At 53.0% G+C, this 20,659-nt stretch overlaps 1 protein-coding gene across 1 annotated transcript in view; it reads left to right on the top strand.

The window, feature by feature from the left end:
- LOC136946411 (serine/threonine-protein kinase WNK3-like) overlaps positions 1 to 20,659 on the top strand; it is a 31,888-nt gene that overhangs the window by 4,096 nt on the left and 7,133 nt on the right. Inside the window, 16 exon segments of the mRNA XM_067240735.1 lie at positions 6,648 to 6,820; positions 7,561 to 7,781; positions 8,571 to 8,728; positions 8,931 to 9,019; positions 9,244 to 9,463; positions 9,735 to 10,071; positions 10,344 to 10,462; positions 10,572 to 10,778; positions 15,639 to 15,682; positions 15,803 to 15,944; positions 16,056 to 16,172; positions 16,257 to 16,358; positions 16,479 to 16,527; positions 16,741 to 16,893; positions 17,003 to 19,752; positions 20,045 to 20,303. Coding sequence (XP_067096836.1) covers positions 6,648 to 6,820; positions 7,561 to 7,781; positions 8,571 to 8,728; positions 8,931 to 9,019; positions 9,244 to 9,463; positions 9,735 to 10,071; positions 10,344 to 10,462; positions 10,572 to 10,778; positions 15,639 to 15,682; positions 15,803 to 15,944; positions 16,056 to 16,172; positions 16,257 to 16,358; positions 16,479 to 16,527; positions 16,741 to 16,893; positions 17,003 to 19,752; positions 20,045 to 20,303 — 5,140 coding nt within the window.

The following is a 20,659-nucleotide window of genomic DNA, read 5'->3' as shown; positions in this document are numbered from 1 at the left end:
CACTGTACATCTTTTTCTCTCTCACACACACACACACACACACTCTCTCACTCACACTCCCTCCCTCTCTCACCCCCCCTCTCTCCCCTTTGTCCGTGGGGGCGAGTATACACAGTGATCCAGGGAGTTAATTACAGTGGGTGCCTGTCAGGCTGGAACAAAAACCCTGCACAGACAGCACAACTCAGGCGGCAGAATCCTGACTGGTTCAACCCTGTCCTTCCAGACTGGCCTTCGCAGTCCGGGGGGGGGACGGGGGGGGGGACGGGGGGGGGGACGGACTGGCAGCCAGGCTGAATGGAGATAATGGGTATTGTAGCAGAACTAACCTGCCCATGATGAAGACATCAGAAGGTCCAGTTTGGGCCGGTGGAATGGCATTTAGGGCCGCTTAACCGCAGCAACGCAGGTTGCCAGGATACGACCCGATGGACGCAGTGATTTCATAGTTTCTTCCTAGAAGCCCAGGGAGGGAGGGAGGGAGGGAGGGAGGGAGGGAGGGAGGGAGGGAGGGAGGGAGGGAGGGAGGGAGGGAGGGAGGGAGGGAGGGAGGGAGGGAGGGAGGGAGGGCTCCCTGAGGGTCAGTGTTTACGGAGGCTGAGGCAGATGCTTATAAACACAGAGGTTTAGGAGCCCCTTATACACACACACACACACACACACACACACAAGCACACTCTATACACATACATGGTTCCCTTTAACAGAGGTTTTTGGGGTGTGATATGGGTATAGTGTGTCCACAAACAGCATTTCCACCCCCCAAAGACAGGAGGCGGTCAACGTAAGTGGGATTACAGTCTGACATTGACGTCATGATCCCGCCATTCACACAAGGCGTCCCAGGTCAGACATTGTAGCAGCCATAAACTGACCTAGCCTGGATTAAGGTTTTGTCTGTTGCCCAGTGGGATCAGTTGGGGCTGATTCACATGGAACAGCAAGGGCAGCAAGAACAAAACGAGCGGGGGGGGCGTCCACTATCGATTTGAGAGTCAAATTAGGGATAGTGGAACAGGAATAGACCCCCGGTGGAGAGGAGAATCAATGGGACCAGATTGACCAGACACGACGGTCACCCTGAGAGACCCAGAGGCCACGTACGCCCTAGCACAGCACAGCACAGCTCTTTGATTTAAAGTGTCACTTTGAGGCACCGCTGATGAACAGCGACGCTCACATCATCACCGTAGCACAACGTTGATCCTCACTGGGGTGACAGAAGGGAGCCTGAAGGGAAGCATTTAAGTTCAGCCTTTTCACTCGCGTAGCCTCAGTTGGAAGATTCTATTTCCTTGTTCGGACTTGTCGGTATCTATGCGTCTGTTTATTTGAATGATTTATTTGAACGTCGTGAATCATCATTCATTAAGAATGTGATTAAGATGAAGCCTAAGGATTTATAGACACATCTATAAACGTTGATCAAACTTCTCTTCCACTGTCCAGACATACATTTGCATTTAGTCATTTAGCAGACGCTCTTATCCAGAGCGACTTACAGTAAGTACAGGGACATTCCCCCCGAGGCAAGTAGGGTGAAGTGCCTTGCCCAAGGACACAACGTCATTTGGCACGGCCACCTTCAGATTACTAGCCCGATTCCCTAACCGCTCAGCCACCTGACTCCAAATAATTTTTGTCCTCAATTGTAATGCAACACAGGCTGGATCATTCAGAGGTTAATGAAGCATTGTAAACTATTGTGATTGCTCCTTGCACCCAGCTGTTTGGAATCCTCTTGGCCTGGAGGTGTGAGGGGCATGATAATTGTGGTGGCATCACCATGCATTATTTATCCTTGTAGTTTGATAAGATGAGATCTGTCAGAAGGCTGGCCGGAAAGATGCACGACGATGAAAAAGAGTTGACTTTGTTTCTTAGAACGAGCTGCTCAGATCATGTGACCTTTCCACGACAGAGTGGTCAGATGAGTGAGGCACATGGTTCACAACCATCCTTATATACAATGGATAGAAATATAGTATACACAGAACATTTCCTTACATGGTCAAGCATAGTCAGCAAATGGATACAGTAGAAAAGGCAAAAAGTTGATAACATCGTAACTCATGGAAGTCCTGTTTATACATATTTTCTTATTACTGTCTCCAGAGCGTCTGGACATGTTCCATATCTATATGCGGACTGTAAGAGGCCCACTTCATAACCTCTTGACCTCAACAAGAGACACAGACCTGTGTGGTTACAGTAGGCAGAGTCCAGGCCTGTGTGGTTAGAGTAGACAGAGTCCAGGCCTGTGTGGTTAGAGTAGGCAGAGCCCAGGCCTGTGTGGTTACAGTAGGCAGAGTCCAGGCCTGTGTGGTTAGAGTAGGCAGAGTCCAGGCCTGTGTGGTTACAGTAGGCAGAGTCCAGGCCTGTGTGGTTAGAGTAGGCAGAGCCCAGGCCTGTGTGGTTACAGTAGGCAGAGTCCAGGCCTGTGTGGTTACAGTAGGCAGAGTCCAGGCCTGTGTGGTTAGAGTAGACAGAGTCCAGGCCTGTGTGGTTAGAGTAGACAGAGTCCAGGCCTGTGTGGTTAGAGTAGGCAGAGCCCAGGCCTGTGTGGTTACAGTAGGCAGAGTCCAGGCCTGTGTGGTTACAGTAGACAGAGCCCAGGCCTGTGTGGTTACAGTAGGCAGAGTCCAGGCCTGTGTGGTTACAGTAGACAGAGTCCAGGAGTCCAGGCCTGTCAGAGATCCTAACTGGAGTCTGTGATGCTCATTGAACTTGGCCCAGTAGCCCGGGTGATAATCCGGGTGAGATCTGGCCTTTTCCAGCAGCCCATCTCGTTAGTCTGAGCTCCCATAGATTACTGTAATCTAATCCCAACCGCCTCGTGGTCGTCCACAGCTAAAACCCGCTGGCTCGCCTTTGCTAGCCACACTTCAGGCACGCACGCCACGCCATCGGGAGGGGGGTCATGCAAGTGCGCCTACGGTCGCCACTGTCAACACAGTGTGTGTTCTTCCTCTCTCTCTCTCTCTCTCTCTCTCTCTCTCTCTCTCTCTCTCTCTCTCATACTCTCTCTGCCTTTTTCAGGGAGCAAAAAGAAAGCCAAGCGCTGCAGGTGTTCCCGTCGGGCTAAGCCTGTCCATCTCCTGGCCGAACTGTGCCGTCGTCAGACGGGTTGTGACACGGAGAGTCACGTGTGTGTGCTCCCTGGGCCTCAGTGTTCCGGAAGCGGAAAGCGTACAGCGACAGCCCCGCCCCCCCAGGTTACCTCAGCTTTACGAGCCGAGCTGCTTAACCCGCGGGCCTCCCGAGGTGTGCGATCCCAAACAGCCTCACGGACTTTGGCTGGGGTCACGCGGGTTCAGGTGCTTAGTCTGTTTGCTGCAACCAGGAACGGGCCTGTCAAGTGGTCCAAGCGCCTGCGAAGGGAATTAAAGCATGTACAAAGGGAATGGTGTAAAAAGAAAATAGCGGTGTTACAACCCGAGCGACGTGGCGCAACTGCATTCCCAGTCATTAACAGCTTTGAATCACTGAGGGGAGGGGGGTGGGGGGGGGTGGGGGGGAGGCAGACAGGCAGGCAGTTTGTTGACGAATGGCATGGCATGAAAAATCCCTCACTCACAGCAGAGAATGGCTGGATTGTGTCGGAGGAGCTCCATGCGTCCTCCATGTGACGCACGGACGCACGGATCCTCGAGCGGGGCGAGAATGCCCCGACGGACACCCACCAGTTGGCACAATAGAATTCATTCATAGCCTCAAGCCCCGCCCCCCACCAAACCCCTCTCCCGCTCTCAGGTTTCTGCCACTTTGTTTCTGCGCGGCCCCCCCCCCCCTCTCCACCGTGCGGCCGGCTCACATTTCTGCCCATTGTTTGGTTCTTTTCGGGCGGCCTTGTCCTGGCGCTTAGCACTGTGCTACTACGAAGCCTAAGATGAAGGAGTCACGGGCAAATTGTCGTAGTTGAGCATTTTGTGTGGGACTAGGTGGATCGGTACTTGTCCCTCTTGCACATATCCAAGCCACCGTCAGTATAAAAGGCTTTCCAGTCCCATTAGGCTGTGGCTCAGGGGGAGGGTGAACACAGGTCCCGCCTCTCCTGCATGGGTTACAGTCCGACTGAGACGGTATTCTCTCTCTTATTTCTCTTATTCCAGCTCGCGTCACATCGAGCGTTTGACTCATGGAAGATGTCGTTTCCTCCTTCAGTCCTGAAGATGGATTATTCTGTTGCATCATGTGAGGCAGGCTAGAGACCGAATTGAGGATTGCAACATATTCAAAATGCGAGACGCATCAATCATTATCGTGAAGAGCAGATGTGTGTGTGCGTGAGAGAGACTTAGAGAGGCATGTATGTATATAAATATATGTATATATAGAGAGAGGCAGAGCGAGAGAGACAGAGAGAGTCGTTTGAGTGTTCTGACCTGCTGTCCATGTGTGAGGGCATGTTTGGGACCCGGGGACAAATAATTCCTATAATTGACCCCTGTGACCTGTGCTGACCCAGTTAGTTCCACCTGACACCACAGAGCAGAGAGAGAATGGACTCAGAAGAGCCGGGTGCAGAGCTGAGCTGCAGGGCGACCAGGGATGCAGTCAGACAGAGCAGCAGACACAGACGGGAAGTGGTTGCACACTGGCAGCCGGAGAGCCACCAACACACACACACACACACACACACACGGAAGCACACACGGAAGTACACACACACGCAAGCTAGCTAACGCAAGCACACTGGAAAAGGGTCATATCTGTCTGTAGAGACACAGACAGGAGTGGGAAATGTACCATCTGATACACTGCCTTTGAGAACCAGAGATGCAGACACACACACACACACACACATCTCCCACACACTCTGATCCAGTCAGACAGAATAGCAGGGGCAATCCCGGGCAGATGAGCTTATTTTTAGCTGTGACAACGAGGCTGTCCCGCTGTGGATGCCCAGTTCCAGTTCTGAGGAAGAAAGGAGGGGGGGGGCTGTGGCTTCAACCAATACTTCCAGAAAAGGATATCTGTTCAGAAGAGATGGAAACAGAGGACAGAAGACGGACGGAGAGAGGGAGAGAGAGAGAGAGAGGGAGGGAGGGAGGGGGTATATTTTAACAAGGAGAAAACCGCATTATCTGAAGAAATATAATGATTTACAATGACAGGTCTGCAGTTGGTCTTCCTCCACTCAACATCTTGACGTAAACACAGAGATCTAAGTGGACAGAAGTGTTCACCCAACCCGAAAATATGACCAGGGCTATTTTGGTGAGGTAGATCTGCCTGTGACAGGTTCTTCAGTAATGTCATGGTGGAACTGCCAGCTCTTCTTACCAGGTGCTAAATCATTCCACTTTGCTACTTTTGAAACTAGCACTTAGGCAGAGAGGATGAAACGGCATGTCTGCACAGCATGCAAGCTTTGGTGTGTTCCTTTGTTTGTGTTCAACCATAATATCATAGTTGTCACTTTTGTTAGTCACTTGTCGTGACCTTCTGGAGGGTGAGTCCCTACTAAGTCTATTCCGTGATGTAGAACACTGGCCTGAACAGGTCGACAAAGGTCACTTCACCAGACAACCACAATGCATTATTTGTGCTCATGACCGCCTTCTACAGTGACTCGTCATCTGACACCTACCCATGCCTTCTAACTTGTTTGGGCTTAATAAAATAATAAAGATTCAAATCAACAAAAGTGTTAGTGCAAGAAGTTATACTTTAAAAGGAAAAATGACTGGGTTTATGTTAACTGTCAAATTCAAGGAGCAGGAGGTGAGTACAGAGGTACTTGGATCACACAGCCCGTATCAGAAACGTTTGGGTATTCATCCTCGAAAACAGTCCTAATGTTGTCATACTTCTCTGGAACATCCCAAGAATTTACGTTAAAAAAAAGAAAAAAGAGAGATAAAAACATGTCACGCACAAGAACTAGGCTACATCCTCAATTGGTACAGGAAATATCCACACAAAGCTAATATGCTTGCACTGAACACTCCTGCATTTTCTGATTTGAGCATTCGTGTCAGTGAGCCAGCAGCCTACAGAGGGCCTAACAGTCAGCGTCCTGCACGGCATCCCTCCTGTGGGATGGGGGGTGGTGGGGGGGTGGAAGAGGTCTGCTGCATCCGCCGTACTGTGGAGCAGCCTGGCAGATGCAGCAGAAATGTGTTTCAGAAACCAGGCTTGGGTGTTGCCTCGCCACGCGGGCCGACTCCATTTTGCTAACCCCACCTAGTGGCCGCAGGTCAGTAGTGCCCCTGTTCTGTCTGCGTTCTTGGCACGGTTGCTTGGTGACAGGAGGGCTCGCGGTGACAAACCAGTGGTGCTTCAGACAGACAGTGTTGGGTCTGTAGCTGACAGCGCTGACTCCTGGAGACAGACTGACTCCTGGAGACAGACTGACTCCTGGAGACAGACTGACTCCTGGAGAAAGTCCTCCACGCTTGGGTATTCAGCCTCAATGACAGTGGAGGAAGAGCTTCTAGTAAACGTGCTGGAAAAGTTAACAAAAACAAACAAACATGTGTTTGTGTAAAGTGTACATTCTGTTGTATATTAGGATAAGGGAGCCACTTGTATTACTGCTGAACTATGGGTATTGACATACTGATGTTTTACATGCCTATGTAGCCACTCTGGCTAATGAACAGTGTGCGTGCGTGTGTGTGTGTGTGTGTGTGTTGCAGGACCGCAAGCTGACCAAGGCAGAGCAGCAGCGCTTCAAGGAGGAGGCAGAGATGCTGAAAGGGCTGCAGCACCCCAACATCGTCCGCTTCTACGACTCGTGGGAATCTGTGCTCCGCGGCAAGAAGTGCATCGTTCTGGTCACTGAGCTCATGACCTCAGGGACTCTTAAAACGTCAGTGACCCACACACACACACACACACAGAATGCACACACACACACACACACATACAGCCGTACCGCTTCGTGTATTCAGCTATCCATAGATTTACATAAACACATACACGTTTACTGTTCCAACTCTATGATACACAGTTAATAACTATTAAACAGTAATCAACTATTTTTTTTTTTTTTTACTGAATCCACATGGTTAATACTCATGCAATGCTAAACTCATCATTCCTCGTCTTGATTCAGACAAATCTTTGCTAAAGTGTTTAGATTATTTGGTGGTAAATCCTGGCTTTTTTGACTCTACCGGTTCAAAGCTTTGTAAGAAAGGTGTGATTTACAGAGCCTTTTTGATATAATCTGTCATATTACAGGGGTTGTGTATGCAAATGTTCTGAGTTCATGTATTATTTGCATAAACCTTTTCACTTGAATTTGTTTCATGGGGCGGGCTACGTCTGAAACAGCTGTGTGTAGTTTCTCTTCAACATGACTTTTCTAAGTAAAGGGCACGTCTCCCTCAAGATATGGTTTATTGCTGTTCCTTCAACAGGATGTGGTGTACATAATTATCTCATGCCTGTCAGAGTACATGTTCCACTGGCAGACGAAAAAAAAAGCCTAGATCAGTTCTACACACACATACACACACACCGCAACCACACACCAACAGGTGTGTGTCTTGTTTGGCCCGAATGGTAACCTGAAACCCAGCGCTCTCCCCCTCCTCTCCGTCGCAGCTACCTGAAGCGCTTCAAGGTGATGAAGCCCAAGGTGCTGCGGAGCTGGTGCCGGCAGATCCTGAAGGGGCTGCAGTTCCTGCACACGCGCACCCCCCCCATAGTGCACCGCGACCTCAAGTGTGACAACATCTTCATCACCGGCCCCACGGGCTCCGTCAAGATCGGAGACCTGGGGCTGGCCACGCTCATGAGGACCTCCTTCGCCAAGAGTGTCATAGGTAGGAGACGGAGACAGGCTGGGCCTGTCTTGGTCTGGTCCTCATGATCCAGACTTTGGAATGCATCTAAAGTCGGTTTGGAAGTGTTGGATTGTAAAGGGAGCATCGTACTTTCACTCTCTTTTGTGAAGCGCTGGGGGCGGGGATCTGCAAAGCATGCACATTCTGTCAACGCTTCCTGAATGAGGTCGGGTTAAACTCTTTCCTTTCCGGGCATGAAAATCTAAATCGGTTGGTTTCCTCTCAGAAGATCTCGTTGACAGAGAAAGAAATCGAAGTTCTGGGTGCGAGGTAGTCTCTGTAGGTCATGTGCCCACAGTGGGACTCTGGACCTGATGCCATGAGCCTCCCAGGGTATTCATTATTTACAGCCTATGTTCTACAGGCTACTTTGAACTTTTCAAGAAGGCATCCCCTGTCCAGGACTATCGATTTTTTTAAGTGTAGGCCATTAAGTAATCCATAGTGGCTGCTGTTTCTGTACATACATACGGACCATATATTCAGGCCCTCATCACTTTGCATTTGATTGATGCTCAACCCTGTAGAGCTTGACCATAGGATCAAAGTGAGGACCTCAAAGACTGTTGTCAGACCCTCAACCGAAACAATATTTGGGGTTATTGACAGAGGAGGGGGGGGGTAAGTCCAAGAAAGACAACAGTTTGGTTACAAATGACGGAAGGTTGTAAGAACCAAGTAAACTGGAGTTCGGGTTCCCAGTAGTTCATGTTTGGATAGCTTGTGTTCCAGTCCTGGAGGGTTGACTGAGATGTTCTCCTCTGGTAGGCACTCCTGAGTTCATGGCTCCTGAGATGTATGAGGAGCACTACGATGAGTCGGTGGACGTGTACGCCTTTGGGATGTGCATGCTGGAGATGGCCACCTCAGAGTACCCCTACTCTGAGTGCCAGAACGCCGCCCAGATCTACCGTAAAGTCACCAGCGTGAGTCTGTCCCCCTTTCCCCCAAGGTCACTCCGGAATGATTCTCCCTATTCAAACATCCCCGCTGCTCTCAGTAATTGGACAATACCTCAGGCAACAGATTGTATCTTCACAATGCATCCTCTCTTTCTCCATGACAATAATGTCTTCATTAGGGGTAACTCTTCTCTGACTGACTGGGTGCATGGTCTCTCCTCCGCAGGGCATCAAACCAGCCAGCTTTGATAAAGTCAACGACCCCGAGATCAAAGAGATCATCGAGGGCTGCATTCGCCAGAACAAAAGTCAGAGGTAAGGGTCTCTCTCTTCCCTTCTCGTCACGACGACATGACTTGCCGACGGGGCACACTTTAGAAACCTCCCACGTTCCCTCCAAGCGCTCGCATGTGTCTGGGTCTGTGGCTGCAGTAGTGGCCTATGCATCGAATAAAAGAAACGCGGAAATAATACGAGCGACACTCTGTGGTAGACTCTTGGCGCGTGCCTCTTTCACGTGTTCCGCCGCTTCTTCTCAGGCTGTCTGTCCGAGACCTCCTGACCCACGCCTTCTTCGGGGAAGACACGGGGGTGCGGGTGGAGCTGGCCGAGGAGGACACGGCCGGCCAGGACTGCCTGGCGCTGCGCATCTGGGTGGAGGATCCCAAGAAGCTGAAGGGCAAACACAAGGACAACGAGGCCATCGAGTTCAGCTACGACCTGGAGAACGACAGCGCGGAGGAGGTGGCGCTGGAGATGGTGAGGGGGGGGAGGGGGAGGTGTTGCAGGCTGGAGACGGGTGGGTTCGCGGTGAGGGAAGACCTCGGGGGCGTTGGGAAGGTGCGGTGACACAGCACGGATGCACGGGGCTCAAGTTCACCACTCATAAATCAAGCCGGGCGGTTGTGACCTATAATCCTTATCCTGAACGATGAAACGTCGAAAGGTTAGACGACACTAACCCGCCCGTTCTCCTCCCTTTCACCACACTCTCTCTGTCTCTCCCTCCCCCCCCCCCCCGTGCTCCCAGGTGAAGTCCGGCTTCTTCCACGAGAGCGATGCCAAGGTGGTGAGCAAGTCCATCCGCGACCGGGTCACCCTCATCAAGAAGTCCCGCGAGCGCCGCCAGCAGCAGCAGCTCCTCCAGCACAACCAGGGCCCCCTGGACGAGCGGCCACACTCCTCCTACACCTGCTCCCACCCCTCCTGCCCCTCCTCCCTGGGGCCCGCCGCTGGCGCCGTGACAGGAGGCGGAGGGGGAGGAGGGGGGCCGGGCGAGGCGGAGGAGCAGCAGCCAGCGGTGGAGCAGCATGTCAGGCAGCAGCAGCAGATCCTCAGTGAGGCTGCAGCAGTAGCCACCCTGACAGGTACTGGAGAGGATTCTGTACACCGCACTGAACACGATTCATACAGCCTCCACTGTGCTGTTGATAAATGACAGCGCTGGCTGAACGCTGGCTGTACTGTATAGTAGGTGCACAAGTAGCTGTACTGTATGTTCTACTATTGTATTGTAGATACAGTGTTATTGAAATTCACCAAAATGATGTAGCTGGGACAGTGGGAAGGATCTTTTTTTGTAGTGGTAGCCCAGTACCTGTGGAGTTCACTGGATCCTGTTTCCCTCCCTTTGTCCCAGAAGCTGAGAGCCTGGCCCCAGTCAGCTGTGAGTCCTACCCTAGCTGCCAGAGCCAGGCGTACCCTCAGCAAGGGGAGTCTTACGCCCAATCACAATCCAGCATGCCTTCTGCTGCCTCTGTAAGTCAGCATTGTCTGTGTGTGTGTGTGTGTGTGTGTGTGTGTGTGTTTTTCCTCTCATCATTGTATCTCCTGTGCTCATTCATCGTGCCTGTCTTCTTACCTCCAGGGTATACACAGCACAGGGGCCTTGGTTCACCCCCAGATGCTCCCCATTGGTCAGAGCGGGGGGGTTCCCAACGTGCCTATTGGTCAGAGCGGTGGGGTGGCTGTCATGTCTACTGGCCAAAGCAGCGGGGCACCTGGACAGGCATTCATTCAGCCTGTTCCCATGGCGACGCAGGTGTCGCCAGGTGTGCCGTCACAGTACTCTCAGGTGAGGGAGATTCTCCGCTGTCGCCATGATCCTCCCACACTTCTACTGGGGCAGTAGTACGACGCGTACACTACTTAAAGCTCGATTCTGGCTTAATAACTGTGAATCAACTAATAATGAGAGGAATAACTATTAATAATTGTACTTAAACACCGATTTTCCTATCCCAGTTATTGCTCTACTTTCATATTATGCTTTCTAATAAAGGTTTGCAGTCCTTTGTTGATTATGATGTCCCCTGCTTACTCTTACCTATTTCTGCCTCGACGTTTTCTCCCTCCTCTCTCCAATTCTCCATCTCCACATTATCATCAAATCCCATCCACACATCACAGCCATACATTTCAGATGGATCACAGATAGCCACCCCGCACACATCCATGGTCCCCTCCCAGTCCTACATCCCTCCGGCGTCCCCCCAAGCCCCCACCAATGTCCTTGGGGCACCCATCTCCATAGGTGATCCTGGCTCACTGGCAGGGGGGGGCGTGGTCCCCCTCGCCCCGCCACAGACCCAGCCCACTGGGCCCCCTGTGCAGCAGCCTGCTGATGTTGCCCTCTCGCCGGGCCCCACCACACAGAGCCAGCCTTCTGGGATACCTCAGCAGACTGTCGTTCAGCAACAACAGCTGCAACAGCAACAACAACAACAGTTGCAACAGCAACAACAACAACAGTTGCAACAGCAACAACAACAACAGCTGCAACAGCAACAACAACAGCAGCAACAACAACAACAACAGCAACAGCAACAACAACAGATACTAATGGAGCCCCAGGCTACAAACCTCCCACAGCAACAGACGGAGGCCCATGTCCCTTTGCTCCAGCATCAGCAAGCGATTGCGATCCAACAGGCGGTGTTGCCGCAGCCGCAGACCGACCAGTCCCACTCGTCTCAGGCCTCCCTCCAGCAGCAGAGCGAGCTGCAGCAGGTGTACGCACAGCAAGCGCTGGTCCAGCCACAGCAGGTTGGATCCGTGCAACTGCCGGTGGAGCAGCCACAAAGCTACGTGTCGCAACCTCCAATGGATCTTCACGACCAGAGCATGATACAGCAACAGCTCTTGCAGCAGCAGCAACATACGTTGTTACTACAGCAGCAGCAGCATCAACAACAACAGCAGCAGCAGCAGTTGGAACAGCAGCAGCATCAACAACAACAGCAGCAGCAGCAGCAGTTGGAACAGCAGCAGCATCAACAAGAACAGCAGCAGCAGCAGCAGTTGGAACAGCAGCAGCATCAACAACAACAGCAGCAGCAGCAGCAGTTGGAACAGCAGCAGCATCAACAACAACAGCAGCAGCAGCAGCCGCAGTTGGAACAGCAGCAGCATCAACAACAGCAGCAGCAGCAGCAGTTGGAACAGCAGCATCAGCATCAAGCCATACTACTGGAGCCACAGCAGCAAGTGTACATACAACAACAGCTGGAACAGCAGCAGCAACAAGCGCTGTTACAGCAGCAACAACAGGCCCAGCTACAGCAACATCAACTGGAGCAACAGCAGGCCCTCTTACAGCAGCAGATGCTGGAGCAGAAGCACCAACAAGCTATTCTGCTTCAACAACAACAGGAGCAACAGCAACAACAAGCGCTGTTACAACAGCAACAACAGGCCCAACTGGCCCAGCAGCAAATGGAACAACAGCAGGCACTCCTGCTTCAGCAACAGCTCGAAAAGCGACAACAGCAAGCGGTCTTGCAGCAGCAACAGCTTGAGCAACAGAGCCAACTGCAGCAACACATCGAGCAACGGCAGCAACAGCAAAGTGTCCTGCAACAGGCGCAACAACAGACGCAACAACAACAGCCTCTCTCACAACCACAGATTGAAGAACAGCAACAGTTGGAACACCAATCCCTGATACAGCAGCAACTTCAGCAGCAAGCAATTCTACAACATCAACAGCAGCAGCAACAACAGCAGCAGCAAGTCCAAATCCAACAGCAAATTGAACAACAGCAACAACAACAGCCTCTCTCACAACTACAGATTGAAGAACAGCAACAGTTGGAACACCAAGCCCTGATACAGCAGCAACTTCAGCAGCAAGCATTTCTACAACATCAACAGCAGCAGCAACAACAGCAGCAGCAAGTCCAAATCCAACAGCAAATTGAACAACAGCAACAACAACAACAGCCTCTCTCACAACTACAGATTGAAGAACAGCAACAGTTGGAACACCAAGCCCTGATACAGCAGCAACTTCAGCAGCAAGCAATTCTACAACATCAACAGCAGCAGCAACAACAGCAGCAGCAGCAAGTCCAAATCCAACAGCAATTTGAACAACAGCAACAACAGGCGCTGTTGCAGCAACAGTTGGAACAACAGCTTCAGCAGCGAGCGCTTTTACAACAACAACATCAACAAATGATATTAAAGCAACAGCAGATTCCACAGAAAGACACAGGACAACAGCCACCCCAAACGGCCGCGATTCATTTTCAACAAACTGACAAACAAGATACTCTGTCTATTCAGCAACAGTGCGAACAGCAAGCTTTGATTCAGCAGCAACAGGCAGAGTTGCAGCAGTCAAGCGTTCCTTCACAACAACAACCACAGCAGAACGCTGCATTGTTTCAATCTCAAACTAGTCCTTTGCAGCAGCAGGTTATAGAACAACACCAGGCTGCACTGGTACAGCAACAGCAAGCCTACATTTCCCAGCAGCAACACCATAGTTCCGTGTCGGAGCCCCAGGTCCCTATTGTAGTCCCAGCCACCACTGAAGGGATTCAGGCTCTTGCTAAAATGACCTCCCAGCAGACTCAGGGCGCAGTCTCCATCCAGCCTCAGATCCCCACCCAGCCTCCAGCTCACATTCAAGCCCATGTCCTGGCCAATAGCCAGGGTGAAGCTCGCCCACAGAGCCAGGGCCACGTCCCAATACAGCCTCAGCCCCCGCCCCAGGCTGGGGTCGAAGCCCAGACGCCCTTACAAGTGGTGGCATCGATCCACAGCCAGCCTCAGCCTGTCCCGTCCCAGGCTCTCGTGCAGGCTAGTCATCCCACTCCAGCTCCCATGCAGGGCCAGACGCCCACAAAGACAATGATCCAGCCACCCCAGGGCCAGATCCAAGCCATGGAGGGGATCCCTCCGCAGGGCCAAGCCCACCCGCATCCTCAGCCCCCAGTGTCAGCAGTTCCAGGATCCTGCCCAGTTCAATACGAGGCCCCGGTCCAACAGAGTGCCCCAATATCAGGAATGGTGCAGCCTCAAATACAAACCCTAGCTCAGGCTCAACTCCAGATACAGGCCCAAATCCATGTCCAAGCTCAAATCCAGGCCCAGGCCCAAATGCAAGCTCAGGCCCAGGTCCAAGCCCAAGCTCAAATGCAAGCCCAGGTCCAAGCCCATGCTCAAATCCAGGCTCAGGCCCAAGCCCAAGCACAAATCCAAGCCCAAATCCAAGCCCAGGCCCAGGCTGCTGCCAGTCATTTACCTATTCAGTATGTCCCAGCCCCTCAGCCCACGCACCAAGCCATGCCGTCAGTCCAGCAACAACAGCAGGACATCCCGCAGGTTGAGCAACAGCAACACCAGCTTCAGTGTCAACAGATAATCCTGTCTCCTGGAACTGTCATGGCCGCCGCCCCTGCTCCAGCCGTTGACCCTAAAACGTTGACCTCTTCTGCTCAATCTATCCAACATACAAGCAGCCAGGCGTTTGTCCAGCCCCAGCTGCAGCCCGTGTTGCAGGCCCAGCAGCCGGCCGGAAGCCCAGCTGTCCAGGCGGTAATGCAGCCTATAACTCAACTGGGGCCATCGCCTTTACAACCAATTGAGCAATACCAGCAGCAGTTGCAACAGGTCTCCCCGGCACACAAACAACAGCAGCAGCAGATTCCTGCTCAGTCCGGGCCCTCCCCGCCCCCCCTGCTGGCCCCCGTTCCCCTGGATCAGCCTCAGCCCCCCCCCCACGCCCCCCCGCCACATGTGGGGGCACAGCAGCCGGGCCTCAGTAATGCAGCCCAGAGCCAGGTTCGAGTTCTGCCCCTGTACAGCCAGGTGGTTGCTGGGCCACCGCTTTCCCCCCAGCATCAGGCCCATGTCCAGGCCCAGATCCAGCACACTCTCCCCGCGCACACACTCGCACAGACCACCACACAGCCTCAGATGCACACGCAGGCTCGCGCGCAAACACAATCACACGCACAGACACACGCTGAGACCCCAGGGGGTATCGAGCAGCCCGCCCACCCCCAGGCAGCCACGCTGGAGAGCCCCTCTCGTACCTCCCGTCACCCCGCCTCCCTGCCACACCTTCAGCCTGCCGCTCCTGCCCCAGAACAGCCCCCCCCTCCAGAGGGCCCTGTGCTTCTCCCCGGGCGGGCTGATGTGGCCCCTGCCTCCTCTCTTCCTGTCGCCTCTATCCAGTTGCTTGACTCTAATGCCCCCTTGCTGCCCCCAACCTCGCTGCAAGACTGTGACCCTACCCTGCTGGGCATTGCTCAGGTACAGAAGCACACACTAGTGTTAGTTCTAGTTGTTATATATTCGTCTTACATTCTGTGAGACTAATATGTGATTGCTGTTTGGATGAAGAAGCGTTAAACTAGTTTAAGCGCCCTCATGTTATTTTGCCTCATTTGAGTTACTGGTTTGGACTTGATATTAAGTACCTACTTCATACTTTGATAAAATTGTTTCAACTAACAAATACTAAATTAACAAGATCAAGGGTTCTCATTTTCTTTCATTTGGTTCCGATAACATTTAGTTTGGATTGTTTGATTTAATTTACTCGTCGCAAATGATTTGGAATTTCTGTCTTGCCTGTGTTTTTGGTACGTTGATGTGTATGTCCGTGTGTGCTTCTCCCAACCTTATCAATGTGACTGTGCAGGAAAGTCCAAACCAGTCAAGTACAGAGAGACACTTGTCATCCGGGTACGTCTCACCATAGTAGCACCTGCTTGTTTTGAAACATCTACTTTGTGTTTTCCCATTTCGAGACGAATACACTATATAATACTGTAACATCATGGGTATTGCCTGCTTGTCCCATAGTTCTGTCCCAGCCAATGGTGAAGAGGCCCTTCAGCTCTTGGCCAATGGGAAACTGGAGAGAGTCAAGTCTCAGCGGAGGTCCTCCTATCAGAGACCGGAAAAAGGCTCACACTTTCAACTGAGCATGCTTCAAGTTTGCCAGGTACTACTTTTTGAAACTGTCAATCTTAGCATCTTTGTCGAATGAAATTCAGGATCAACCTCTTATATTCTCGGACCAAGATTGAAAGCGTCTCATTCTGTGGCGAAACAGGTGTCCAGCACTGGAGACAACATGGTGGAATGCCAGCTGGAGACCCACAGCAACAAGATGGTGACCTTCAAATTCGACATAGAGGGCGATTCTCCAGCAGACATCGCAGATTACATGGTAACTCCTCTGACTGGTGTCCCATTCTGGGCCGAGGCCCCCACAAAAGGCCTCCTTCCTCATCCGCCATTACGTCTCCTTCAGGTGGAAGAGGACTTTGTCCTCGAGTTGGAGAAGGAGACGTTCGTAGAGGAGCTGAGAGCCATTGTGAAGAAAGCTCAGGAGATCCTCCATACACACTCGCAGGTCTGTGCGTCTGGTCCTTCTCCGAGCAGATTGGGTTTGGTGTAATGTGATCCTACATGTATATAATGCAATCTTGCCTGTATGTGAACATGGTATGTGTGTGTTCTTTCCCCCTGCCAGACCGGCTCCATGGACCAGCTGCATGTGAGCACCCCGTCAGGCTCAGCGAGTGAGTCATCCCTGCTCTAATCTCTAATCTAGTTAGGGTTCAAACAAGGAAAACAGATCATATTTGCCGTAATCCGTTTACACTTACAGATGGACGTGATACGGTATGTTACATTCCCCTTGTTCTCTCTCTCCCACTCTCTCCCTTCCCCTCTCTCTCTCTGTCCCTCTCTCCATATCTATCTATCTGTCACTCTCCATATCTCTCCTCCAGCGGACGCGGCCCCTCAGTCGTCCCCAGTGGGACGCTGGCGGTTCTTCATCAACCAGACCATCCGACACCGAGACTCCCAATCCAACCAGGGGGCCTCCACACCGCCCCCCACTGGCGAGACCAGGGTACCACAGTCCTTCGACGCTGAGAGAGGTAACCTGTTTCCCCCATCCAAAAACCTCCAAAGTTCGGGGGGCGTGGGGGGTGAAATGCCACATGTCAATAACATGCACTAACCCTCCCCTCTCTCTGGCCGACATAGAAGGGGATGGAGCCCAGAGGCCGGAGTCCTTCACCGGAGCGTCCGCCTCGCCTCCCTCTCCCTCCCTGTCCTCCTCCTCCCCTCCTGTCTCCACCGCCTCCGCCCCCTCCTCCATGTCCGCCCCTGCCACCGCTGCCCCTGCTCCTGACACGACTGCCTCTGTCAGCCTCTCTGCCCCAGCCTCTACTCTCTCTAGCGCAGCCTCCGCTGTCCCCCCCGCCTCGGCCACCACGGCCTCCCCGGCCTTGGAACTCCTCGACCGAACCTCCAGCGCTGCCACCTCCCTGCCCGCCTGCGTACCCACTACCTCTGGCTCTACCTCTGTCCCCGCTAGCATTGCTCCCAAAGCCACTGCTTGTCTAACTGAAACTCTCACCTCCCCTGGAACTAGTGGTAGTTCCACCCAGGGCCAGGGTCAGGTCCGGGGTCAGGGCCAGGGCCAGAGTCAGGGGGGTGTAGGTGGAGCTGCCTTGGGGCAGTGTGCTTCTGGAACGCAGTACGCCTTCACCTCCACCTCTGTTCGCTCTCCCCCGCCTGTTGCTGCGGCAGTGACCTCACCTCCCGTCAGCCACTTTGGGCTGGAACAGCAGCCTCAGACACAGCAACAGCAGCAGAGACAGCTCCCAGTAACGCAGCAGCTACAGGGAGTGCAGCAGTGCAGTCCTTCTCAACAACAGCAGCTTCTCGAACAACAGCAAACCCAACAAGTGTACCAAGAGCAGATGCAGCTACAGCAGCAAGCACTGCAGCAGTCTCTGCAGCACCTGCAGATGCTGCAACAACAACAACAACAACATCCAGAGGTACACGTTCAGCTGGGTCAAACGGAGCAGCTGCAGAAGCTGCAGTCACTACAGCCACAGACTGAAGTCACACAAATGTCCATTGGGCAGACTCCACAACCATCTGTTCAACCACATGCACCCCAGTACAGCCCACAGGTACACCAGTTACCACCGCAACAACCTGTCATGCCACAACAACCAGTAATACCACAACAACCTGTCATGCCACAGCAACCTGTCATGCCACAACAACCTGTCATTCCACAACAACCAGTCATTCCACAACAACCAGTAATACCACAACAACCTGTCATGCCACAGCAACCTGTCATGCCACAACAACCTGTCATGCCACAGCAACCTGTCATGTCACAACAACCTGTAATACCACAACAACCTGTCATGTCACAACAACCTGTCATGCCACAGCAACCTGTCATGTCACAACAACCTGTAATACCACAACAACCTGTCATGTCACAACAACCAGTAATTCCACAACAACCTGTCATGCCACCACCACAACAACAGCAACATTCACAGATTGAACTGCAGCACCAGCAGCAGTTAGACCTACAACAGACACTCCACTTCCAGCAACAGCAAATGCTTTTACAGCAGCAACAGCAACACCAACAGCAGCAGCAACAACAACAGCAGCAGCAACAACAACAGCAGCAGAAGCAGCAACAACAACAACAGCTGCAACAACAACAACAGCTGCAACAACAACAGCAACACCAACAACAGCAGCAGCAACAACAACAACCACCACATCAACAACAACAACAACAATCATTTATGGCTACTGCAAACCTCCAGCTGGATCAGTCAGCGCAGCACCAGGCCCCGCCGCAGCCCCAGGCAGCCAGTCAGCTGTATGTCCAGCAGCAGTCAGCACAGCAGCTGAGCATGGGCCTGATGCATCAGCTGCAGGCTCAACAGCAACTCTCTCAGCAGCTCCCCCTAGAGCCAACACAACAACAACAACAACAGGAGCTGTCTAAAGCTGTGGAGATGGCCTCCCAGCAGGTGCCTCAGGCCCAGCAGGTGCCTCAGGTGCCTCAGGCCCAGCAGGTGCCTCAGGTGCCTCAGGCCCAGCAGGTGCCTCAGGTGCCTCAGGCCCAGCAGGTGCCTCAGGTGCCTCAGGCCCAGCAGGTGCCTCAGGCCCAGCAGGTGCCTCAGGTGCCTCAGGCCCAGCAGGTGCCTCAGGTGCCTCAGGCCCAGCAGCAGCAGACCGTTTTTCAGAAGCAGCCCTCTTTCCAACAGTCCGAGTCGGAGCTCTCCACTGGAGAAGCCAGTGTGACGGAGGAAACAGGCAGCCTATCTGCCCCTCCACACCCCTCCTCGGACTCCTCCCTGCCCTCCCTGCCCCCTCTGCCTCTGGGCGCCTCAGACTCCCCTTTGCCCCCCCTCTCCCTCACGCTGACCCCCTCCCCAGCCCAGCCCTCCTCCGTGGCCGAGTCGGACAGCGAGGGCCCGCCCAAAATCGAGTTTGTAGACAACCGCATTAAGACCCTGGACGAGAAGCTGAGGAACCTGTTGTATCAGGAGTACAGTGGTAGTGGGGCGGGGCCGGTGGGCGGAGCTGCCGGGGCATCTGCCGCCGCCGCCACCTCGGTGGCCTCCACCTCAGCGGGAGGGGAGGAGTCCTCCGAGCCCCACTCCCTCCCACCCTCGACCTTCCCCATGTCCCCCTCCTCCTCCGAAACGTCCCCGCACTCCTCCACCTCCAGCACCTCCTCCACCACCTCCCGGTCCTCCTCCACCTCCCCCGACCCGGAGAGGGGGAGAGGAGGGGCGAGGGAGGCGCCCGACGCGCCCCAGGACCCTGCGGCGCCCGGCCCAGTGGAGAGGCAGCCTGCCCCGTCCCTCCCCTTCTCCTCCGCCTCCCTCCTGGCCTCCCCCCGCCGAGACTCGGCCATGTCCCAGTGCCCGCCTGTGCCCGGAGAACACGCCACGCTTGTAAGTCTGGGCCCCACACCGGAGGTCAGCTTTGTACCATCAGTACATTTCTCAATCTCAAGTCAAATTAGAATGGCTCCTTTGTGTACTTTACGTACATTGTTTTATGGTTAGATCGAAATCCTTTTTTCTTGTCTTTTTTTAAATGCCAGTGTTGCCTGTAGTGAAAACTTGTGACCTTTCAGAGTCTCTCCTTTTCCTCTCTTGAGTCTCTCACCTCCCTGCTCATCACCACGGCCACTCACCGCTGTGCCCTGTCCCCCCCCCCTCCCCTCCCCCCCCTTCCCTCTAGGCCGCCCCCTCACATTCTGACACCAGTACCCCAGGAGACGCCCCGTGGCCCCCCACTCCGCAACTCATCCCCCTCCAGCCTGGACCGCATCAACAGCAGCAGCACCACAATGCAGGAGGTGGATATTTTGGCCTAAACCTGACATGTCCTAGTATCAGAAATCCTGTTAGCAAGAAATCCTGGACTCGCAAATTCAAAAGCTGGGCTTGCAAACTGCGCCACTCCGCCAGCTTGTTCAAGAAGCCCAGAGTCCAGCAAGGTAGCGTCTTCTTAGATAACGAGAGAGAGAGAATGGGGTGTTGGGGGCGGGATTAAACACAGCCTTAATATCTAGTTCATAGTGTGTAACATAGTGATGTATCTTGTTAAAACTGACAGGCGTTATTGCCAAACAAATAATTGTGTTGTTACTTAGTTGTTGTGCTGTGTGTATTTATTTGTAGTATTTCTAGCGTAATGTAATCGTCGTTGTTGTTTAGGTGTTGTTGATATCACTACATACATTCCTTATTTATTTTTTATTTTTTTGCAGAATGGCTTTACCAAGTTTCATTTGGGAATTTTCCCTTTCTTTGCATGGGTTTACTCAATCGGGGTGGAGAACAGTGGTGTAGA

This window comes from Osmerus mordax, chromosome 7 (genome assembly GCF_038355195.1).
Source record: "Osmerus mordax isolate fOsmMor3 chromosome 7, fOsmMor3.pri, whole genome shotgun sequence".
Taxonomy (NCBI): Eukaryota; Metazoa; Chordata; class Actinopteri; order Osmeriformes; family Osmeridae; genus Osmerus; species Osmerus mordax.
Note: the sequence above shows the minus strand (reverse complement) of the source record. Positions and strands in the feature narration are given on the sequence as shown.